Source organism: Mesoplodon densirostris, chromosome 14, assembly GCF_025265405.1.
Source record: "Mesoplodon densirostris isolate mMesDen1 chromosome 14, mMesDen1 primary haplotype, whole genome shotgun sequence".
NCBI classification, from domain to species: Eukaryota; Metazoa; Chordata; class Mammalia; order Artiodactyla; family Ziphiidae; genus Mesoplodon; species Mesoplodon densirostris.
In genome coordinates this window covers 58,903,180-58,928,935 of record NC_082674.1, presented here as the reverse complement: position 1 = coordinate 58,928,935, position 25,756 = coordinate 58,903,180, and the positions used below count along the sequence as shown (strand labels likewise).

At 43.2% G+C, this 25,756-nt stretch overlaps 1 protein-coding gene across 7 annotated transcripts in view; it reads right to left on the bottom strand.

Annotated features, from left to right (window-relative positions):
* Positions 1-25,756, bottom strand: part of ANTXR1 (ANTXR cell adhesion molecule 1) — a 292,266-nt gene that overhangs the window by 147,343 nt on the left and 119,167 nt on the right. Inside the window, exons 13-14 of one of the 7 annotated variants that reach the window (XM_060117938.1) lie at positions 4,306-4,351; positions 3,306-3,434 (exon numbers count right to left, since the gene is read on the bottom strand). The exons of the other annotated variants lie outside the window; for them this stretch is intronic. Of the exons in view, the coding sequence (XP_059973921.1) occupies positions 3,376-3,434; positions 4,306-4,351 (105 nt within the window). The 3' untranslated portion in view covers positions 3,306-3,375. Of the gene's footprint in view, positions 1-3,305; positions 3,435-4,305; positions 4,352-25,756 lie in introns of those variants that run through there. 7 annotated transcript variants of the gene reach the window in all.

The following is a 25,756-nucleotide window of genomic DNA, read 5'->3' as shown; positions in this document are numbered from 1 at the left end:
TCCCAGCTACCGGGAGTGCAAGTGGGTACAACCTTTGGAGCTGGGGGCGAGGGGCAAGTTGTCACAGGTATTAATTGTCATAGGTACCCCTTCTGAATAAAGCTGGCAATTCCACTTTTAGCTTCCCCCCCACCACATCAGATATGTTTGCACAGATGATGATGATGATGATAAAGGAAAGCAACCTAAATGCTTAACAATTAAGGAATAGTTAATAATACATGGTAGAACCATCAATTACTCTGTAGACATTATGTTTACACATAACATTTAAATGACCTGAGAGAACAGCCTTGATATAATGAGCGGACTTATGTTTGCCAAGAGTGAGAGAGAGACTGAGGGATATTTACTCAAATATTAATGGTGATTTTGCTGGTAGTGGATTTATGGTAATTAAGAAAAATCTGTCTTTGCTTTTCTTTTTCTTTTTTTAACATTGCACAATGAGAAGGTAAACTATTGAAGTTGTATTTTAAAAATCTGCACTTGGGGCTCCTCCTTATGGTATCAGGGCTCACATGGCCCTGGGATTCTCACCCAGGATCAGTGGACCTATGGGGTACACAGATGGGCTCAAGTGGATGGAAGGTGTGACCCTCCTGAAACAACACTCATGATCTTCAGAGCATGTGTCTTCAGGGGAGACTGTTCACAGCATGATCAGACTTTCAAAGCTGCCCTCTCCCCAACCATTTACAGAGGGGGAGGTTGGATGGCCTGTCCGAGGCTACACAGCAGGTTAATGGCAGAGCTGGGGCGTGACTCACCCCTACTCTGAGGGCTCAGTGGGGGCTACTGGAAGCTGTTTAAAGGCAGCTTTTACTCCGTGGAATGTTTTTGACCCAAAAGCCAGGGAACTAAACACTCGGCTCCCACCAAGCCAAGGCTTGGGAATGCCAGATTGTCCCCGAGGGACCTGCACCTCATAAGTGCAGGTGCAGGGCTGGGCAGTGGGTGGGGAGAGGGCACAGCAGCCAGAGGATGCTCCTGGACCCACAACGTTTATGCATGAGCTACGGCAGAGTGATGCTCTCCTTGAAGAGAAAAAGAAATCCCGTGTGTTCTCCAAACTCACAGTTAGTCAAGGACAGCCCTCTTGATCGTTCAGTCTCTACGTTCCATGCCCATAAAATGGAGATACTGAACCTCACCTGCCTCATTGCATTGATGTGAGGAGAAAATGAACTGTAAGATGTAAGCAGACATGGCCGGACAAGTGGGATGGAAGCTATCATGTCAGACGCTGAGCTGTAACTCATCTTCCCTTTGTTTCCTCGTGGCCAGCAAACATGGTGGCCATTTCAGATCATAAATCTGTTTGCAGTCGGAATAATAAGTAGTTTGGTTACTGCAAGGCTTATAAAACAGTGGTCTTTCAGTAGTACGTTATAATTTAGTAAAGACTACAGACTGCATTTATTCCCATTATATGCAATCTCCCCTCTCCTGATTTTATTTTCACTCTAGAGAGAGGAACTGAAGCAGAAAGGCTGATATATTGTGTGGAAAATTATTTTAATTCCTTCTGGAAAAAGAAGGAGTTTTCCTGTGAAGTGGGGAGGGTGGAGGACTGGGACCACAAGGGGAGAGGGGAGGCTTCAGCTCCGGAAGGAGATTTCCTGGATTCAGACAAAGCTTCATCCGGCCGTCTCTGACCAGGCTTGGTCTGCCTCGTCCCAGCCCTCCCTTCCGTAGCGAAGGAGGACAGCGTGGGGCTCAGCAGGGGCAAGGTGCAGTGGCGACACTGGGGGAGTGGAAACGCAGTGGGGCAGGAGCTCCTGAAGGGACTGACTCTTGCTCTGGGTGCAGCCCCCAGTAAAGCCCCCCAACGCACTGCCTGGTTTTCAAGATATTCCAGCACCATTATATACAAACACCCAGTGCAAAAGAGTCACCGTCAGACAAAGGGCATGAAGTTTTGATAAACTTAGACATGAAGCTAATGTCCTACAAGTAGGTAACATGTGCATGCAACCTCGGAGGAGGTTCATTCAGCAAACGTTTACTGAGAGTCCGTCCAGTGCCCACGGAGCAGACCTCAGCGGTAAGGATGGATTACACAGAACCAAGGTGCTCGTGGTCTGCTGAGGGATATGCATCAACCGTTATCCACACTCAGGGGCCTGTGTGTTATTCAACAGCTGTACACGCAGCACCTTTAATTAATTTATTTATTTTTGGATAGTTTTTATTTTATTTAAAAAATTAAAAAAAATTTTAATACAATTTTAAAGGTTACTTTCCATTTGCAGTTATAACAAAATATGACCTCTATTCCCCGTGTTGTATAGAACATCCTTCAGTCTATCTTACACCCAACAGTTTGAAGCTCCCGCTCCCCCAACCCCTCTATTGCCTCCCCCACCCTCCCACCCGCCACTGGTAACCACTAGTTTGTTCTCTATATCTGTGAGTTTCATGCAGCACCTTTTATGTGCCAGGCAGTGAAAAAAGCAAACAGTCTCTTGAGTCTTAAAGCTTACATTCTGGTGCAATAGTAATAATGATAGTGATGATAATAATACTTGTTATCAGTATAGCTCATATTTATTGAACACTTACTATGTGCCAGGGACTGTCCTTTCTAAATATGTACTAACATGCTTTCCATATGTTAGTTCACTTAATATTAACAACCTTATGAATTCAATAATATTGTTTTTTCCCTATCTTACAGAAAAATACTGAGGCAAGGACAGAAGAAGCAGCTTGCCCAAGGTCACAGGGAGAAACCAGAATTTAAAGCTGGGCCATTTGGTAAGACATGGAAGCAACCTAAATGTCCACTGACAGATGAATGAATAAAGAAGAGATGGTACATATATACAATGGAATACTACTCAGCCATAATAAAGAATGAAATAATGACATTTGCAGCAACATGGATGGACCTAGAGATTATCATACTAAGCGAAGTATGTCAGACGGAGAAAGACAAATACTATATGATATCACTTATATGTAGAATCTAAAATATGGCACAAATGAACCTATCTACGAAACAAAAACAGACTCACAGACAGAGAACAGACTTGTGGTTGCCAAGGGGGAGAGAGGGATGGATTGGTAGTTTAGGATTAGCAGATGCAAACTATTATATAGAGAATGGATAAACAATAAGGTCCTACTGTATAGCACAGGGAACTATAGTCAATATCTTGTGATTAACCATAAATGGAGAAGAATATGAAAAGGGATGTATATATGTGTATAACTGAATCACTTTGCTGTATAGCAGAAATTAACATTGTAAATCAACTATATTTCAATAAACTAAATTTTTAACAAAGTTGGGCCATTTGGTTCCACAGCCTACAAGTTCAACCAGCAGATTACTGCCCTCAGCAAGCACTAAGAACTAAGTGTCTGGAACTAGCACTGAGGAGGTGACACTGGATTCTCACCCTCAGGCGAAGAAGAGTTTGGTGTTCCTGCACAGAAAGCAAACACAAAGTGCATGGTGTAGGGTTGAAGGAGGCAGGGTCCCCACTGTTGGAGCCCAGGCTGAGGGGCATGGCTTCTGTCTTGAGCCTGAGTGGCTTCAATATGCAGGGACTGTGATCGGACTTGTTTCTTGGGAAGTAAATGCTTTCAATGCATAGCGTATGGACCTGAGGGGAAGATTGGAGGTCGAAGGCCCAGGTGGAAGTCTCCTGCAGTCCCTCCCAGTCTTTTAGGATGACATTTTACAGGGTCACTCCTTCTGAAACTCTTGCATTTTCATGGATGTCTTTGTACTAATTTTACTAACGATAGCGACTGTTATTGTGTGCTATCTGCATTCCCGGCACTGTGCAAAATGCTACCTATGCATGAGCTCATTTAATTAAATGAGCCTTGTTAAAGCAGTCTTGTTGCAGGAACTGTTATCCCCTTTTTGAATAAGGAAAAAGGAGACTCAGCGAAGGTATGTAACTTACCCAGACCCTTCCCGTACCACTTACAGACATATTTATATGCCCTCAATTTTAATGTTGCAAAACTGGGAATTGAACCTTCACAGTCTGATTTTAGAACCTTGCCCCCTTCCACTTCATCATTACACTCTAATGTCAGATTTATAAAAAATTCGCTTAAGAAATATCTATACTTGAAAGACTAAACATAAGGCAGCTGCATGAGAGACTGAGACCGCGTTTGTAATTGCTCCATCTGATGGAAGGAAGTTCATCCACATGGCTCCGGGTGGATCAGAGTGTCACATAGTGCAAGTGTACCTCAGAGTGAAGTCCGAAAGGGATGGAGGTCACAGCAGGGCCTGGTTGCCCCTTATGATCTTGAACTGGAATTTCTATCGACTACCTTGTGAAGAGGAATTGGCAATCATGTAAGGATGGCTCCGTGTTACCTGTTGAATGAATATGGGTATGTAGTAGAAATACATACACATCTGCCTGTTTAGTATTTGTTTCATTCATGAAATTAGTTCAGCTCCTCTAAATTAATCCTTTTGCATTTTCATCTAGTCCCAAGATGAAAAGCCCCTTTGGGTGCTAAGACTCTGCCATGGGCTGGAAGGCATGTGGAATGTTCCACAGCCTACACCATGTAGCTTGGTGGCCCAGAACCTGGCTCTGTTCTGCTCTGGGGCAAACTGCCTTGGCTCCTTGGGCTTTGGCCTCCAGCCCACCCTCCTGCGTCCCAGCTCACTGTCTGCTGGCTAACCCTGTGTTACCTGCTGCCTGCTCTCCAAAGCTTCTTCCTGGATCGGAGCTCAGGAGGGTCATGGGCTGACCACTGCTCTCAGCCTGACTCAGGACAAGTGTGTGGACTCGGCCTCTGCTCCTGCCTTCACCAGGGCACAGGGTGGTCAGGACTGGAAAGATCCCTGGGCCCACATGGCCTCCACCATGGGGCTGAGCAGGGCCATTTGGGTCAGGGCCTAAATGCGCCTGCCCAGGCCCTGTCTTGGATGGCTATATGGCAGGAGGCGAGGTGACTTCCTCACCACACAGAAGTTCCGAACCAACCAGCCTCCAGGCTTGGAAGTGGATGCATCCTCCAGGCTCTCTGATGCCGGGGAGGGGAGCCTGAATGAGGCCTTGCCTGGACTTGACTTTATGACAAGAAGCGAGAGCAGGAGCTGACCTGCCCAGCAAACTCTGTTCCTGTCCTTGCTGGGCAGCCTCTGCATGGAATTCTCTGGAAGCTTTGAAAGAGATTTCAGAAGGTAAAACAGCAGCAGATAAATAGCCAAAGGTTGACTCCTGCCACTGTTATTTTCCCGACAGCCTAGTTACCAACACAAGTTAATTTCTTATTTTATTTAAAAAGTAAAAATAAAGTTTAATAAATCAACATGGCCTTTTGGTTTAAAATATTTTCAGCAGGAGGTGGGGGGCTTTGGGGTGTGACTAGAGATGAAAGGAAGCAGTGCTAAGGAGGTACATCTTCCAGTTAGGGGAGGGGACATCCATTTTCTTCAATAAGTAGTAGTTTTATGCCTTTTTTCCTATGAATGCTGAGGTGTAAGGTGCTCACAGAGGCCTGCGGTGGAGCATGCAGACACAGAATATTAAACATGAGGGCAGATGCTTGGGCTGTTCCTTCCTCTGGTCATTCCTGGTTAGGATAAATTTCCCTGAAGGCTGCCTGGCTTGCAAGGCAAATCCCTGCATCATGGCTTTTTAAAATGCCTTTGTCCCCGGCTCACCAAACGAGGGCATCTTTTAAGATGAGGAGGCATTGTTTTCAAGAGTATAGGTTTGGAAACTTGAATAATGAAAGCATCTCTCACATGGTAGGTTTCTAGTAATTTTGGATTTCTGACGCACGGCACGGGGGTGAGGGATCTTGTGTGACAGGAGAGAGGGAGGCCTCTGGGCAGCAGAGCATCAGGCATCGCTGTTCCTTCCTGTCTTGGTTTTTTTATGGTTTTTTTTTTTTTTTGGCTCTGAGCATTTTATCTTTAAAAAAACAGAAAGAAAAGGGGAAAAAAAAAAACTGTCTCCACAAGGGGGGAAGGCCCCCAGTGGGCCCCTGCTTATTGTTCCCCCTGGCTTCAGAGATCTCTATATAGGCCTTAGCTGCTTGCTGGCCAGGGTAAAGGGAGGAGGGTCAAACTGAGAGGAATGATGGGAAACTGGGGAAAGCCCAAGTTAAAAAAACTTGGTGGAATCCCCCATCTCCAAGCTGGGTTTGAACTGGGATTCTCCCTTGTCGTTCAGGCATGGGGTTATTGTGTAGCCAATGAAGTGTCTTCAGCTCTGCCTGGAAAACTGTCTCCGTTAAGGAGGGAGGGAGCATCCTTCCCCACTCCTGTGTATCCTTCCACGTTGAGGGCACTGTGTGTAAAACTCCAGGCCTTTCTTCTCCTTTACTCCTTCAGTAAACGAGGCCAGAGCACAGCGACCATGGGCCTCTGCCCTCCCCTTCCTATCTGGGGAGTGTGCTGCCCACCAAGACAGAGCAGAGGCTGTCTTCTCGTGCTCCATGCAGGCTGGTGTTGTGCGGGGCCTGATGCTTGTACGATTTGGGGAGGCCTCTTTAAGAAAAAGAACATAAAACTACAAATGCAAAGTAATAAGCACCCCTCCCAGGGCCTTAGAAGGGCTAGAAGGGACCCATTCAAGTGAGGATCCCTGAAACGTAAACTTCATCAGTGTTCCTGTAACTCTCCTCCTGGCTGTACGTCTTCCCTGGACAGGCCCCATGCCCGCAACGCGGTTGGCAAAGCTATTTAATCCTGGGCTTCAGTTTCCAGCCCATTTGCTGCCACACTCAGCCTTAGTCTCCAGTCCACAACAACAAAGGCAATACTGAGGTTTTCATATATGGTTTGAGGGTCTCATTTCTATTTGTTCACGTGTTTTATTGCCCCCAGGACAGTGATCCTTCCTATATCTCTTATTTTAACTTCCCCCAGGATGGACCCTGGTAATTTGTTAACAATCACGTTTTGAAAACTGTGTACAGGAATTATTAGCAAAGGGCTAAGGAGAGCCCTCTCTGATGGGCGGTGGGTTTGCTGCGGTTCTAGGATCTAGGCTAGGTTTTGTGGATTCTGAGCATCGCCCCTGAGTTACTGAAGACACTCAGATTCTTTCACATGGTTAGATGAGGCTGTCTTTTAAACATTTAACCTGAAGAAGGAATTAGCAGGTTTATTCTGCCACATTGAAGGGCTATTAGCCAAACTCCGCCGAAAATATGACAGGAAAACAGCTGATGATCCATTAGATATTTTTAAAAGCTGGCAAGGTTGTTTCCCTGGTTTCAGTTGGTAAATGATGATGCCACAGGGCACTCCAGGACACAACGAGGAGACTTTGCTCGGACGTGAGGCTACCCAGTGGTCCCTCTTCCTCTCCTCCCTCCATCCATGGCCCTGTCCCTCTTTCTCTGGTATTGAGTGAGATTGCCTTTGAGGCACTGTCGAAAAGCCCTCAAGGCAAAGAGGCCCTTCCACTATGGGCAGTTCTGGTCCATGATCTTATGGCAACTTGCTTGTTCTAAATACCCAAGAGGCCATCTGGGTGAGAGGGAGAAGTGCAGACAGAGATTAAGGGACCAGGGACATGCTGAGTTTTCCTGCTCAGATGAGAGACCCTGTGAGCAGGCAGAGGAGTGTCAGCTCCTAAGCGGGAGGCTGCAAGGCTCTGTACCCCCTACTGCACCCGTCACCCTCCACTCCAGGCAGCTTTGCTCCCTTTCCCTGGGCAGAGGCTGCCACTTGGGAGGTGTCACATTCCAGTGCTCTGAAGTGGAATTTCGAACCATCCTCAGCAGCTGGTATGAGCTCTGTTTCCTGCCCAGACAAAACTGGCAGAGTACAGGCAAGTTTTATTTCGAAAGATGAAATTTAAGTCATTTTATTGCTGCTGAGAAGTTCTGGATGGGCAAGCCCAGAGACCAAAATTCTCTCTCTCTCTCCCAGAGCTTATATATTCTGACTGTTATTTCTGGAAGTAACTTTAGCCATTATCTAACTTCTCCGCCCCTCCCACCCTGCATTTTATTGGAATTCTATTGCCCTGGCATCTGTGGCATTGCTCTCCTCAGCTTCCTTCCTCCTATCCCTGATTATTCCTTGCTCACCTCTTCATGGGCTTTTCCTTGTATGCAGTCCCTTAAATGTCAGCATGCCACATGGATCCATTTTTTTAAGAAAGGTATATACTTTTTTGTGTGTGTGCGGTACGCGGGCCTCTCACTGTTGTGGCCTCTCCCGTTGCGGAGCACAGGCTCCGGACGCGCAGGCTCAGCGGCCATGGCTCACGGGCCCAGCCGCTCCGCGGCATGTGGGATCTTCCCGGACCGGGGCACGAACCCGTGTCCCCTGCATTGGCAGGCAGATTCTCAACCACTGCGCCACCAGGGAAGCCCAAGAAAGGTATATACTTTTTATTGTGCCTGAAGTATCTACTTTTTTTTCACTTTAAAAAATTATGGTAAAATATATATACACATAACATTTGCCATTTTAACCATTTGTAGTATACAATTCAGTGGCCTTCAATACGCTAACCATGTTGTATGACCCATGGATGCATTCTTGGTCCCTTGCTGTTTTTCTTTCTAAAACTCTTTCTAAAACTTTCTGAACATGGGCTGTCTCCTTTCCTTTCATAGTTTAAACTCTCATCTAGGTATTGAGGACTCAACTCTTTATCTCTAGCCTAGATCTCTCCTTATGCTTCAGGGTCATAGTCAGGGTCATTCCACTGTCTGGTAGGTCTTACTGACACTGCAAACTCAACAGTTGCAACTGAGCTCACTGTTTTCCCCTTTGAACCTGTTCGTTCTCTTCCCCTCATTCAATGGTACTACCCATCAATCCAAGCGGGAAATCTGGAAGTCCTTCTCAGTTTCCTTTTTCTCCCTGTCTCCCCCACCTGAGGTCACACCCTCCTATCAGCACAGCTGCTCCTTTGACCATCTAAGGTCTTCTTGAATCTGCCCTTGTCTACTCCTTCTCCAGTACTTGATTAGGTTTACTACTTTTTTTTCTGGCCAGTTGTAGTTATTGCTTCACTGGTTCCTCTGCCACCATCTTTGTTAGCCAAATTCCATCCTCTACCACTGCATCTAGAGTCATCGACCTAAAACGTTATTATGACAGCTCTGCCCACCCATGAACTCTTCAACAGCTCTTCATTGTCCACAGTTCTTAATACTGGAGAATCTGATGACAGTGATACACCCCTTCCTCAGAAAAGTACACATTCACATTTGTACACAAGCTCACGAATTTTGATTATAATTTTGGAGGGGGGAGTCCATCAAATCCCCAGAATCCATTTATGGATCCCTCAGTCCAAGAGTCCTTAGCTCAAGGCCCTTCACAACTAAGCCTCTCTTTTCTCCAACCTCCTTTCTCACCACCTCCTTCCTTACGCTTTGTGCTTTGACGAAACTCAACCACGTGTAGTTCCCTGTATACACCTCACTGCTCTCTCATGTTCTTCTCCCTGAAACACCCTTTCTTCATTTCATTGCTTGGGCAACTGTTTTTCATCTTTCAAGTCTTAGCTCAGGCACCACCCGGTGCATTTATACCTTACATATTTATTGAACACCTACTATGTGCCAGGCCCTCTACAAGCACTGGCATAGAGATGGACACGGTCTCTCTAATCATACACCTTGTAGTTGCGTGGGGAACACAGACAAGTAAATGCTACCACTGAACTCTGAGTTTGGGCTCTCATTTTGTCTTATATCTCTATCTTAGCTTCTCCTGTATATTATAGATATTATATCATTATGTGCCTCTCACTGAACTCTAAGCCCCTGGAGGACATATATATGACTTTACTCATCTTTGTGACTTTGAGATGTAATACAATGTTTCAAACATAAAAGGACTTGTCCCTCAAGTATTTATTAGACTGAGGGAAATGACGCTTTGGCAGATTAATGCCTTCCACAGGTTGTGGGGGGCAGAAATGGCACAGGCGCCGACGTTGCCCCAGGCTGCTCACCACCCGCTCCATGGTCCCGTCACTGGAAACAGCTCACCAGCCTCGCTGCAAAGAGCTTGGGCTTTGGATTCCGTAAAATTTTGTTTTTGTTTTTTAACATGTTTATTGGACTATAATTGCTTTACAATGGTGTGTTAGCTTCTGCTGTATAACAAAGTGAATCAGCCATGCATATACATATGTCCCCATATCTCTTCCCTCTTGTGTCTCCCTCCCTTCCACCCTCCCTATCCCACCCCTCTAGGTGGTCACAAAGCACCGAGCTGATCTCCCTGTGCTATGCGGCTGCTTCCCACTAGCTATCGATTTCACATTTGGTAGTGTATATATGTCCATGCCACTCTCTCACTTCATCCCAGCTTACCCTTCCCCCTCCCTGTGTCCTCGAGTCCATTCTCTAGTAGGTCTGCGTCTTTATTCCCATCCTGTCCCTAGGTTCTTCATGACCTTTTTTTTTTTGAGATTCTGTATATATGTGTTAGCATACGGTATTTGTTTTTCTCTTTCTGACTTACTTCACTCTGTAGGACAGACTCTAGGTCCATCCACCTCACTCCAAATAACTCAATTTCTGGACTCAGGAAAATTTAAATTTAAGTCCTAATTCTTCCACTAATTGATATGTGGACTTTAGGCAACTTACCCAACCTCTCTCTTAAACTTCCTTTTCTCAACATATATGAAGTTGAGATAACTCCTACTTCCCAGGATTGATTTGCTGTTACATAGGATAGAGTATGTAAAGATCCTGGCACAGGCCTCCTTCAATAACTGTGACTTTCCTTTCCATTCCTCCCTTGCTTCTGTTCCCAAGCCATGTTCCTGGTGATGTGCCCAGACTTGGCTCAGGTAAATAAATTTGACTCCTGTGAGCAACCTCTTGCAACTGTGACTGAGCTATGGTGTTGGTGGGTGGTCCCAGGTTACATATTTGGGAAACCACACGGCCCTCAGGTTGCCATCGCAATGTCAAGGAAAGGGAAATCCAAGTGAGTTTTCCAACGGTAAATTTAATAGCTTCCATTAAAGTTGATCAAACATTAATGAGGGTAATACATAATCAAATATGAGGATTTATTCTTGCTACCTGAGAGGTAATCTGGGCTAGAAATGGCAATAAAAGTGATAGGCACTGAAGATACTGGATTCCTTAACTCACGAAGTAGGCAGTATAGAAACATATTAGGTGAGAATTACCTAAGCCCTTGTGGATCTCTTTTTCAAAAGCAGGGCTATAAAGTAATGAGGCTGTTCATGTAGTGAATATAGTAGCACTCCCACACCCAGATGAATCTAATTCCCTCCAAACTGGTGGCTTTGGATGCTGGAGACTCTCCAATGATTCAACCAGTGCTCAAAGGAATTCTGAAACACCTCCCTCGGAAGTGTTTTTGAAACCAATTTATAGGTCACAAAAAGTAAATCTGATATCTTCTAAGTCATGCTTTGTTTTTTATCAGTGAGGTTCCCAGCTTGATAACCCACCATTCACCAGACCTGGTTCCCGCAACTTTTGGAGTTGTTTTGATATCAAATGATGATGAGGTTTCCCTAATTCCCCGACTGAGGATATTCAAATACTGTGCCTTCAAAGTCACGGCAATTTCATAGCAGGAGTGCAGTAGATAGCTGAAATTTTGACAGCGTTCTTAAGTATACAGCTTTCCAAGGTAAATATTTTGAAGGAGCAGTAATAATTTGGATGTGTCAATTCTAGTTTGCTATACACCTTATTACTTTTTGCCTTATAAAAATAATACCAGAAGGACGTAGACAAGCCATCATTAGTACGCAGTGAAGGGGAAGATTGATGCCACACTCCTACACACTCAAGCTTTGAGGTCCTTATCATGGCAGGACACTCTGTATCAGGATTTTCCAGCATCCTCTTGTCACCCTGACCCAGTAGAGACATTTCAAGTCACTCGCAATGGTGAGGGTGATAATAAGTAGGTCTTGGATTCATTCAGCACTTTCCTTTCCATAAAATGCATAGAGCTTGTTAATCAAAACCAGTTTTTAGAGAATAATGCAGACAAGATGTAACTCATAAGTACTCAGAATGCCTTAGTTCCTGTGAGTGGGCTGTTGAAATAGGATTACAGAGAAAGTTACTTAGTAATGTTCAAATACCATGACATTGGAAGTGAAAGACCAAATTCTCTTTTCATTTTTTGTTCCATTAGCTACGGGGACTTGTCTACTTGCCTTTAATGTAACTATTTATTTAATGCATATGCTCAATTGGTCTTATTGATCATACTTCATATATTAGTCAGCATCATTATTATCTATTATCTGTAAGCAGGCATACCTTCTCTATACTGTTAGCTGTTGCTTTAGATTATGAACTTGGAAAGGTGGAAGCCATGTTTATGATTGGGTGGCACTGTCCAGAGATAGATGCTTACTACTGGTGACCGTGATGATCTAGTCCTTAAAACAATGTCTCTAAACTGCATAATAGGGTATTAGGAAACCAAAAAATCATTTTCTACTGAGTTTCTGACACATGCTCATGAGTAGGAGACACAGAAAGATGAACAAAGTCAGCCTACAATCCTGGAAGTTGTTAACACTGTCCAGTTAGAAAGTCAGGACTGATTCACAGAGTTTGCTCAAAGAGCAGCACGCATTATGTGCAGTTAATCTCTAAATGATGCTATAAACCACAGTGCTTGAGCTTAGAGCAGAGGGAGTTCAGGAGGCTTGCCAAGATCAGTGAGACAACCTGGGGCAGGTCCAGGCAGCACTTGGCAGGCCTTGTAGCCATGGTGAAATTTGGGTAGGGGGAGAGGAGAGGGCATTCCAGGAGAAAAGTGAAATTTGATCAAAGGCACAGAGTAAGGATGAACATAACTTTATTTAGAGTGAGGAATTATGAAATACAAATACTGGCTCATCATCAAATATTTTAATCTGTTAGGGATCTAAAATTTGCATTCACGAATTTTAAGGCCAGCAGCTGAAGGTCAACCGAGGTTGCCAGATTGGACTCTATCATGAACAGCCTTTGGCAGATATTTATTTCGGTGAGTTTGCACCTTTTACATACAATCTTTAAAGCCTTGAGCTTTTAAGCTACCTCTTCGAAGTCCATGAATTTGGGCAATGCAGATAAACTAAAATTGCCTTAGCTGTACCTTTCATGCTTCCTTGGCCTGCAAATGAAGCAGTTTTTCCTGATGCTGGATGGTATGTAAAAGAAACCCAGGAATATTTTAGTTGCCAATTATTCAAGTGCTTTTTAATTTTTTAAATAAATGAAACAAAATATTAAGCCCACTGCCTTGGGCACTGGCTAAACTACCATAACATCTGTTCTAGCAACCACAGTTACAACGAAGGAACGCTAGTTATGTATTGCTTGTGGCACAGACTCTTAGTTTGGGAAGCTGTAAATTAAATCACTGACCTTTGAATTGCCTTGCTGCCCTAATGAACAGGTGAGAAGTTGGCTGCTTTGCAAAAGGAATGGTGCTCATATACCCTGGTGGGACCTTGTCATTCTGCAGGGAGCAGAGGAAAGAGTTTGTCTGCTCTTTGGGAGTGCAAAAAATGTAAATCACACCCCCAGTAATATCCTGATCAGAAGATACGTGTAAGGACCCGGAGAGACCTTGTGATTTGGTGCACTGTGACTGTAATCTCCCAACCAGGACAATGTGGCCTGGGTTTGGTTGCTGTCTCCTCCAGTGCTGTGATAGCCTAGTTCACGGATTTTTGCCAAATTTGGATCATTTAAAGAGCTGGGATTATTTTAGGGTTGGCAGACGGAAGATGCTCTCAGGCTTTCTCTGCGATTTGGTCGTATTTCCCAAATTGTTAATCTGTCCTCCCGCTCTTCCTGCCCCAGCACCTCCACCCTCTTCTCTTTCTCTCGACACGCACACACTTTTGGACCCTCTTTAAACTGTGCACGTCTTCCTGCAATTGTGCCTCGCACGACTGGATTTGTGAATCCAGAATGCTCAACCCAAGAGACTCAACCCTTTGGAAGAGCCCCAATGACCCAAGAGCAGGCATAAATGCACATACTGGTCATTTCACTAAAGCTCGTATACTGAGGGCATGTACTTTCTCTCAGGTTCTTATTCAGAGACTGGGAATTCTTATTTTATATTCAAAGAAGCTTGATTGTTTGATATCTGAGCATCCAGTCTATCAAGCTTGTGTTTTTTAACTGCTGAGTTTGGTCCTTTATATTTATCTTGGTTATGGATTAGTATTTGGGTTTAACTTTTCTTTCTAAAAATAAATATTACCATCTTATTATGTACTTATCTCAGAGTTTCCTGAAGCACAGATTCAGAAAAATCCTTTTTATCCCCTCATTTACTCTCAAAACAAGGAAATTTCAAACTTAGGGCAAAAATACCCTTTAAAATGCTTTGAGATAAAAGTATTGAAAGCCAATTCCTCAAATATCCAAGAAAAACAAATCAGCTCAATCCTCCAAAGCATATTTGAAAAGGTTTTTATGCATACAAGCGTTATCAAAATAGAGGTGCTGCCAAACTATTTTTATTTCAGTTCATAAACAGCATGACATCTGAGTCTGGCATTCTGATATTCCTGTGGTCTTCTGCCCTTTCTAATGACCGTACAAGAAACCACAGGTCATCTTGTTAATAATAATAAAAAAATACTTGGATATCGTAAAAAAAAAACTTGAATTATGTACGGCTCTACTGAGACTAGCTAATAAATAGATGAGAATGATTTGTGACTAGTATATCAATTGCCTGTAAATGAGAGGGTGTGTTTGAGGTTATTTGAACACAAATTGTTCTTGGGAGGAGCTTTAAGTTCACTTTGGTCTGAAATATAATCTCATTTGTATTAGGGGGGTGTTGGCTAGTTTGAACTGCAGTCTCCAGTGTCACCAACAAGAGGCTTTCATATTTATTTTCAAAATATAAAAGCCAAACTCATTTGTTACACTGTATAGGACTGCTAATGTTTTCGTTACTCTTTCACTAGCTTACTTTTAGTTCTAGAGTTTCAGACTCTCAGCGTTGGAAGGAGTCTGAAAGCTTTTCCAGTCCAATTGCCTATCTGATGCATGAATGGCCTTTATGTAATTCTGCCAACTTGTCTAGCTGCCTGGACTTGAATACAACTTGAATACAACAGGGAGCTCATTCCCACCTGTTTGTAGCATCCAATTAGAAAGACCTTTTAGGGCTTCCCTGGTGGTGCAGTGGTTGAGAGTCTGCCTGCTGATGCAGGGGACGGGTTCGTGCCCCGGTCCGGGAAGATCCCACATGCCGTGGAGCGGCTGGGTCCGTGAGCCATGGCCGCTGAGCCTGCGCATCCGGAGCCTGTGCTCCGCAACGGGAGAGGCCACAAGAGTGAGAGGCCCATGTACCGCAAAAAAAAAAAAAAAAAAAAAGAAGGACCTTTTAAAAAACTGAAACACAAACTGTCTAACAGCCTATTCTACTCCTTAGCTCTGTATAGATATTGTATTTTCATATTTATTATTATTAGTTTATTTTTATTGTATATTTATTACTTTATATTATTTATTATTTATTTTTATTTAGATCTGTGTAGATGTTGTATTTTATTGTGTAATAAAAGCAGATGCACCTCAGGACAGCCCTTCAAATAAAAATGGCCATCAAGTCTTTCTTCATGTCTTCAGGCTAAAGAGTCTCAATTCTATTATTCTATCTGATCTACCATATTTGGTAATCTTTTTTCACATATTCAGTTTTTCAAAGTTTTCCTTTGAAGTGTCCTTACTATTTAATATAATACTTGAAAGGAGATTTTACCTTCACCAAGTTGAAAGGTTCCATCACTTCCTTAGTCTCAGATACCATACTTCTGTTAATTCAACCAGAAGTCAGAGTCTCTTTGGAAACGGTATCACTGCACTGATTCTTGGAGAGCCTATAACATCAGCGCAAGGAAACTAAAATTGGGTATCTACTGTGTACTAGGACCTCTGCCAGCTATTTAAGAGTTGGGATTTTTGCCACATTGATCTGATCCCAAAGTCTTCGAAAAATATTGCTTTGTGCTTCCTTTGAATGGCTCCCCGTAGCCCAGGCTCCATTTTCTGTCATTCAAACTCTCTGTAAGGTCAGTCTCCTATTTCGCCACCAATCCAGTCTCCCCTTATTCTTCTGGGATAAGAATTCTTCACAGTCTGTGAAGAGACTGTGGTTGAATGAGGAAGGAGAGAGATGGGTGTGGGAGTGAGTTGGACAGGAAGTGGAATGATGTTAGGGTGAAGAAATCTACAGGGAATGTCAGGGTGCGGGCCCTGGTCCTGCCCTTTTCCACTGGTTGTTTGGAAGGGACTTGTCTTCTCCAAGGGTTGTTTCCTGTAATTGAGAAACAGTCTGGGGAGGCTCTTGTTGGGGGAAAGACAGAGTGTTTGTCTTAAGGGACAGAGTTTTGGGGCTGAGTAAATAATGAGCTGCCTACACGTTATCCTTGAATTTCTAAAATGATTTGTCCAGCTCCCTTTTGCAGGAAGAGGTGAATGCCTTCTTAGGGTAACTGAGAAGTAACCCACTAAGCCCATTAAGTGGACTCTCCCCAAAGTGTGTAGTGCTTGTGTCAATTTACTTATGCACAGGCCTGGGTGGAGGCTCACGAGTCTTTGGAATAGACGAAGAATTTCTGGGTGCCCTGTGATATTTGCCTTTTGCACCCCCAAGTATATATATTTACCTCTTGGAGTATGTATTCTGCCTTGGTAACTACGTTGTAGGCCTCTGGAGGGCAAGCACAGGCTGTTCTTTTTTGAGTTCCCTATCACTTTGCCACAGTACTTTTTCAATACACGTTAGTCCTGATCTTTGGCCCCGTTTACCACCATCAACTGCTTCTCTACGCTTCTTTCCTTAATGAAGAGGCCCACATGCTTATAGCTGCTGGTATGAATTAGCTACTACAAAGATAGCTACCTATTTTGATTGATGGACTATTTTGTTTACCTTGAGAAAAAAATAGAAGAAAAAAGTCTTCTCTGATTTTTACTTTTTCTGAAGAGTGAGCAATAATTTTTTATTATGTTGGAAGGCAAGATTGACACTCAGCACAGGCTACTGGATTCATTCCCTACTAGGCTGGTGAAATTCAAGAAATTTTGGCAAGGGCAGTCATGCCAAATGTTTGTTTACCTAGATACTTATATGACTATAAACCTAGGCTGGATTTGCATTTTCCTAAGTTACTTCAAAGCAATTCGTAACAGAACTGAACTGACTTACAAAATGGACCCCCAGGAAGTCACCTAGAACAGAACTCCATAGACAGTGTTGGAAGGTGGTCCCTGCCCTCTGTCCGAAGCCTCTTAGCTGCAGCCACTGTAGCATTCATCTGTGGGCTCTAGCACATTCCCTTCTGAGCTAGCCATGATCAAGGCTGTCTGTGCAATCTCAGCCTTGGCTGGCAGTGTCCAGATTATTTGAGCATCGCCATAGCCTAAGTTTCTGGTATTCCAGGGTGAACTCAGGGCGTGCCAGTGTTCCCCATGTCACAGCTTTTCTCTAGTTATCTAGGTTCTTTTTTTGAAGATGAAAGATGTTTATTTCCTGAATGAGGAGATACTGGAATTCAACGTCAAAACTGCATCCTGTATTATATTTAAATTAAATATTAAAGCAGCTCCACAATATGGCAGCTAAGGAAGGCTTTCCAACTGGTCTCAATTGTTTTGTCTCTACTTTCTCTCCTAATACCCCACCCCAACCAATCACAGCCCCACTGGCCCCAAACACGCCTTTACCCAGGCCATACCCTGAGTAAATCCCTACTCTTTCTTCCTGGCCCAGTTCACTTATTATCTCTCTTGTGAATCCTTCTTTGATTCCCCAGACACTCCGCTTCCTGGTATCACTAGGCGTTGTTTGTTTCTCGATTAAAGAACTTATCATGTTAAATTGCAAATCCTTGGAGTACTTGTCTGTTTCTCATGTATTATATCTTTGTGTTCCTTGGACTTAGCAAATGTAGTAACTTAGAGTCCATATCAGTCTCTATGGTTCTGCTTGCCTTCCAGCCTTGTGCTATAGACTCTCATGGGCCAGCGCCTGTCCTGAATCTTGATCCAGTTGAGTGGGCTATTTCTAGACCCCCTTCTCCAGGTCTGCTCTTGTGGAGTTAGCACTGCTCTAAAGAGGCCTTTGACTTTTGCCCTGCCTGGTTCACTGGTTGTAGTCTCTCATCTGGCAGATTTGGTCCTCTTAATTCAGGCTCAAGCTCCCCATGCTCCTTGGATATGCATATTGGATTGCTGGTCATCCTCTTTGGAGGCCTACCCTCTAACCAGCTGGGTGCCCCTATTCTAATCCTACCTCATTCTGGCTCCCTTCCTCTCCTACAAGCAGGTACAATCGTGGGCTCAGTGTGACCCTTGACTGAGTCCATTCATCACTCATTCAATCACCAGCTATCTACTGAGTAATGACTATGTGCAGGCATTATGCCAGGTGCTGGGTTGCAATAGTGAATGAGACAGTCTGTTTTTCCTCTAGGAGTATATGGGCTACACTGTGCATGAGAGAGAATGGCTCTTTTTTTTTATTTTTAAATTAAAAAAAATATTTTTATTTTTTTAATTAAAATAATTTTAAATTGAAGTATAGTTGATTTACAGTTTTGTGTAAGTTTTAGGTGTACAGCACAGTGATTCAATTATATATATATATATATATATATATATATATATATATATATTCCTTTTCATTGTCTTTTCCCTTATAGGTCATTACAACATCTTGAGTTTAGTTCCCTGTGCTACAGTAGGTCCTTTTAGGTTCCCTTTTTTTTTTTTTGGCGGTACGCGGGCCTCTCACTGTTGTGGCCTCTCTCGCCGCGGAGCACAGGCTCCGGATGCGCAGGCTCAGCGGCCATGGCTCACGGGCCCAGCCACTCCGTGGCATGTGGGATCTTCCCGGACCGGTGCACGAACCCGTGTCCCCTGCATCGGCAGGCGGACTCTCAACCACTGTGCCACCAGGGAAGCCCCTTGGAGAGAAAGTTGTGCAGTCTTTGGCAACACAAAGTGGTCCCCAGACTGGTCATTTTTGGCTAAAATCATTCTTTCAGGCAAATTCCTATTTTTATATCAGAAGATAGGGTCCAAAAGAAGAAACATAAAGGAGAGGGTTCTGACTTTAAAATTTTGGGATTCTTAAATGAATGGGATTAGAGAGTGAATGATTTTTCTTAAATAGGTTTTAATGACTTTATTTTTTAAACTTTGGAGTACAATTAATGTCAGGTAAGTATAATGATAAGAGTCTTGTGTATTTAAGATTTATCTGGCAAGTTTACTAAAATGCAGAATTGTGGGCTCTTCCCTATGAAATTCTGAATCTGTAGGGTTTCTCAGCCTTGGCACTATTGACATTTTGGATAGTTCTTTGTAGTGGCAGGGGTGGAGGGGGGTGTCCTATGCATTGTGGAGATAGCGCCCTCTCTCTCTCCCCCCCACCCCCCCATACACACACAGACACACAGACACAGACACACACACACACACACACACACGTTTTTTCTCTCTCGATAGAAAAATACTGCTAGTTTGGGAAAAGGACAGTCTCAATTCATGAAATCTGAAGGATAAAGTGGCCTAAAACGCCATTGGAAACAAGTTGGCACCATGTTAATCCTCACAGAAGTCAAACCATACTCCAAAACCCCAGTGAGTCATGGGTATTTCAGGGGACAATGGAGGATCCAGTCTGTCAGAAAAATCCTTTCTGAGGTTGCAGATCTCATCTGCATGAAAAGGTACCTCCTTTGACAAAATAAGTCCAAGCATGCTGGCCGTGATAGAATATTTTAAATAATAATAGAAATTTTCTATGTGGTAATAATGCATCAACTTTAGTAAGTACTTGTTTTGATTCATTATTCTAAATAGTCTAAATAGTCCCCTATGTCACTCCTAGATCCATTTACTGAGAAAAGTTTTTTTTTTTTTCAAAAACAGTGAAGATTAACAGATACACACCTCTGTATATAAAACAGACAAGGATTTACTGTATAGCAACAAGGATTTACTGGAGAGCACAGGGAACTATATTCAATATCTTGTAATAATCTATAATGGAAAAGAATCTGAAAAAGAATATATATATATATAACTGCATCATTTTGCTGTATGCTTGAACTAACACAATATTATAAATCAACTCTACAAAAATAATAGTGAAGAAACTGCAGCCTAACCCAGTTTGACTTATCACCAGATCTAATTTACTGGTGTTGTTTTCCCTCACTATCATGCAGGCAACATCTTCAAAGTTTTTCCCAGCCTGTTTCTAAAATACAGGCTTATCATGGACTCAGAAGGAAGCATACTTCTTAATCAGGGGAAAATAGCCTGTTTATAATGAACAGCAAACCTTTTAATGAGACAGTCCATTAGATTTTTACTTGGCAAGGAAAGAGAACGTCAGTAAACTAATACACAGCTGCCATTCTTTGACAGACTACCATGTACCTCAAGGCCCTTTTTAATCAACAGCCGTGCAGGACAGACTCTGAGACAGGCTCATGTTAACTTGCCCGAGATCATTCTAGAAATTGGAAGGGCTAGGATTTGAAATTAGGATTTTTGACTCAACATCCTATATTCTTAATTCTTCCATTATACTGCAATCACAGAGCAGTTGTTCTTGTTTTGATGCCTTAGGACTGAGTTTGTTGCATTTTTATTTTCATTCAAAAAGAATTTCTCTGAATAGGACTTGCCATGGGTCCTCTCAAATTTACTCAACCTTGTTACTGTTTGTAATCAGGCTGGTATGCATATAAATCAGGAGGAAAGAGAGGGTCTCCACTGAGTTAGTGTTGATTTTAGATTCAACGTCTAACTTCAGGTCTCTCTTTTTTTTTTTTTTTTTTTTTTGCGGTACGCGGGCCTCTCACCGTTGTGGCCTCTCCCGTTGCGGAGCACAGGCTCCGGACGTGCAGGCTCAGCGGCCATGGCTCACGGGCCCAGCCACTCCGCGGCATGTGGGATCTTCCCAGACCGGGGCACAAACCCGTGTCCCCTGCATCGGCAGGCAGACTCTCAACCACTGTGCCACCAGGGAAGCCCCTCTTTTCTTTCTTTAAAGATTGTGATTCTCCAGCCTGGAAACCAACACAAATCGAATCCTAATCATAGTTAATAGGGAGAAGCATCAGCTGGGCCTCACTGTTACACACCAGGTGATCAAGGGTGTGGAGTGTACATCCTAGGGTAGTAGTTGCCAACCTGAGAAATGGCTCCCAATTAGAAGGCACCAGAAATTGATACAAAATGAGAGGAAAGGAAGAAGACAATCATGGTTCCTGGGAAGGACCATGAACAAACTAGGTTCATAGCCATATCTAGACCTTGCTCAGGTTGGTTTCTCTTTAGGGGAGGGCCCCTTCCCACTTCTTACCTGTTATTATCATTTTCAAATCACCAGTTGGGTTTTATCACTTCCACAAAGCCCTTGTGACTCTTCCTGGATTCACCCCTTCTTCTCCTCTCTGAAATCCTATAGTGTTTATACACCTGACTTCCACAGTCTTGGTCTTTGTTACATACTCTTTTATGTGCTTGTTGGACTCATTTCTCAAGCTGGATTTTAAGCTCCTTAGGGACAGTGACTTGTAAAATGTAAATGGAGCACTGGAGACACAGGAGGAGTTTGAGAAATACTTGTTGAATGATTCTCTGATTTTTGTACACCTTGGGTGGGAAATTATAGAATTTTAAGGTACTTATCCAGAAGAAGACAACCTTTCATGAAAAGTTCCTTAAGGTCCTAAATTTACTTGCTTTGTTCTCAAAAGGACAAACTTCTTTTTTCTATTTCCCTTAGAGCAGCACCATATTAGTGACTTTCTCAACTTATTGCTAGAGTTGGAGAAGAAAAAGGAGTCCAGTGAAGACTCTAGAGGTGGGATGTGTTTAATATGCCGGAAAGAGAGGGCTTTGGATGTTTGACCATTTTCTATAGTCATGGAGCTCAACAAAGTTTACCATTTGTATAGGAATCTTTTAGCTCTTGGATGGAAAAATCTCTTTCCTGTAAAACTTCATGGAATTTATGCTCCTGGCAGAGGCAACAGTTATTCATTGCAGATCTTGAAAACTTGTGACATGGTTATCCAAATGGGCACCAAATAAAGAAAGAAAAAAAGAGGCTCAACTACATATTTTAAAATTATTTTTGGTTTCAGGTGATGGACTGGCCAGGCTGAGACTGGTACTGACAAGTCTAACCCTTTACTCAGACCCAGGGGATAGTTTTTGATCTAAAAACCTTGTCCTCCAAACCAGCTGCCCAAGAAACAAAGTCAAGTCCAAGACCTTACTTCATATTCTGGATTACCACACACTCCACCTGCATCTCTATTTTGCCCAGTGATGGCTTTAATCTTTTTAATTTGAGCTTCTGTGTAGGACCAGTTGGAGATTGGGATTGAATATTTGAATATAGGTCCTCTTCTCTGGATGATTTTGGCTTGTCTGCCCCCTTTCAATCACCTGGGCTTGGTTGAGTGACAAACATATACTCACAGGAATACATCTTGTGTCAGAAAAGTCCTTTTGTTATAAGTTGACTCTGAAGTGAGAAGCCGACTCTCTGGGAAGACTCTCCAATTAGGTCAGTAATTTTGACTAAGCTTCCACTATAATAACAATTAACATTTATTGAGCACTTACTACTGGTCAAACCTTCTGCCAAGCACTTTACATAATCATTTCATTTAATACTCACAATACTGCTAAGAGATGTAAATTATTATTTTTCTAATTTTACAGATGAGGAAATTGAGGCACATAGGAGCTAAATAACTCGGTCAAGGCCACACAACTGGTCGACAGCAAAACTGATCTCCCAAATCCCCCTCTGCCTCAAATCTTCTCCCCTTTCAGTCTTCTTCCTGTCAACTGAGGGCAACTCCATCCTTTCAATTACTTAGGCCAAAGCCCTTGGGGTCATTTTTAAAAAAAAATTTTTATTAAAGTATAGTTGATTTACAATGTTGTGTTAGTTTCTGGTGTACAGCACAGTGATTCAGTATCATATCTATATATATCTATCTATATCTATATCTATATCTATATCTTCTTTTTCATATTCTTTTCCATTATGATTTATTATAGGGTATTGAATTTAGTTCCCTGCACTACACAGTAGGAACTTGTTATTTATCTATTTTTTATACAGTAGTTGGTATCTGCTAATCCCAAACTCCTAATTTACCCCTCCCACCCCCTTTCCCCTTTGGTAACCATAAATTTGTTTTCTATGTCTGTGAGTCTGTTTCTGTTTTGTAAGTAAATTCATTTGTACCATATTTTAGATTCCACATATAAGTGATATCATATGGTATTTTTCTTTTTCTTTCTGACTTCCTTCACTTAGTATGATCATCTCTAGGTCCACCAATGTTGTTGCAAATGGTATTACTTCGTTCTTTTTACAGCTGAGCAATATTCCATTTTGTATATATATATATATATATATATATATATATATATATATATATATATATATATCACATCTTCTTTATCCATTCATCTCTTGATGGACATTTAGGCTGCTTCCATGTTTTGACTATTGTAAATAGTGCTGCTATGAACATTGGGCTGCACGTATCTTTTCGAAGTATGGTTTTCTCCAGGTATATACCTGGGAGTGGGATTGCTGGATCACATGGCGACTCTATTTTTAGTTCTTTATGGAATCTCCATACTGTTTTCTATAGTGGCTGCACCTTGGGGCCATTCTTTTTTTGCGGTACGCGGGCCTCTCACTGCTGCGGCCTCTCCCGTTGCGGAGCACAGGCTCCGGACACGCAGGCTCAGCGGCCATGTCTCATGGGCCCAGCCGCTCCGTGGCATGTGGGATCTTCCCAGACCAGGGCATGAACCCGTGTCCCCTGCATCGGCAGGCAGACTCTCAACCACTGCGCCACCAGGGAAGCCCTTGGGGCCATTCTTGATTCCTCTCCTCTCAAGCCCTATGTCTAATGATTTGGGAAATAAGTTAACTTTGCCTTTAAGACACATCTGACTCTGACCTCTTTTCTCATTGCCACTGCTCCCTTCTGAGTCAAGCCACCATCATCACTTTTGCCTGAAATATTGCCATAACCCTCCTAACTAGTCATGGTCCTTCCATTCTTGTCTTCCCACGGGCTGTTCCAGCAGCCGAGTGATCTTTCAAGTGTAAGTCAGATTGCGTTGTGCCTCTGCAAAAGCTGAGGTTCTCACAAGACCCTCCACTCTCCATCCCCATAACCTCACCGCCTACTGCTTGCCTCACTCGCTCTCTTCCAGTGACCGACCATCTTCTTCCTTGTACACACCAGGCGACCCTGGTTTGTGTGCTCTGAGCACTGGGGCTCAGTGTTTGGCGTGTTCTTTCCCCAGGTGCCTCACAGTTATCTTCAAAGTCTATTCAAATGCCACCTTCTCAATGTATCTCTATTTAAAATTTGAACTCACTCACTCAAGCAGTACCTCTTACTCTGCTCTATTTTTTTCTATAGCCTATATTATTTCTTAACGTAGTGTGCAATTCATTTGTTACGTCCATTGTTCACTGTCTGCCTTCTTTCCCCACATCCCTGCGAGATAAGAGATTTTTGTCTGTTGTGTCCTGATGTATCCCGAGCACACAGGGCAGTGCCTATCTGGCACATTGTGCATAATCAGTGAATACTTGTTGAATAAATGAGTGAATGGACCTGGTTCTCAAATCTTAGGGTGCTTATAATTTTGTTGTAGACACGCAGCATTCTCAAGCAACAGGGCAATAATGCAGAAGACCTTATGAGGTGGTGCCAGTCAAGGGTCAGTTGAACAGAAAACTTAGTGACTTGCACTCAGATGAAGGAGATGGGAGACATAAGTGCAGGTTGGAGTGAGCTGGGAAGACATAAGAGGGACTTTACCAAGAGTTCTTTTCCTTTTGGGGTACATGAGTGAGGACACCCTTTCTCTTGGCTTAGAGGTCCAGAACTTAAAGTTGTAGTCCTGCTTCTGCCACACCACAGGCTTGGCCCCAAGATATTTCCCCTTTCCACCTCCCTGCCCTCGCAGCCTCGGGGCATAGCTGTTTCTCAGGTCTGGTCAGACATAATGAGAAATACAGGCCCAAACTGTTGGATCATTCAAAAGCAGGGAGGAATCTGGAATGGAGTTATTAGATTTGGGGTATTTTAATCATTTCCTGCAGGTTGGCAGTTTCCAAAAGGGTCAATTTCTAAAAGAATCAGGCAGGGTACGCTTGGAGAAATTTCACTGATCTTGAATCCAGTTTTCATATTTGGTCTCCAGATTTGACATTCCACTGAGGCATGCCTGAGACACAGACATTTCTCAGTGGTGACATGTCTCTGTGACAACCCTAGTCTCTTACTTTGGTCCAGTAAAACTTTTCCATTGTCTGTACCCATTGCACTGGCTTACCCTGCTTTCAAGAAAACTGGTTGGTTCCTAACATAGGATGGAAAGTGTGTGTGTGTGTGTATGTGTAGGGGAAGGCAGTGGAGCTGGGAGGGTGTGCTGTCCATTGTGAGGCCTGGCCTCCTGCTCGTCTGTGAGACAACTCATTTTTCCCTTGTCTGGCTCCAGTGCCTGCCTACTCTCTCTCGTCCACCTGGACGGTGTTAAGGACACAAACCCCAGTCACTGAGGGGTTCTAACGACATGCCCTCCAAAGGCCAGCCAGGAAGTGACCATGGTATCTGCCTAAGCTGACCATCAGGCCAAAACACATTTGTCTCTAGAGTGAGCTCATGGGAAAAGTGCATTTGGTTATAGAAACTGAATATTCAGACAAAGATTCTTTCAGAAATGTTCA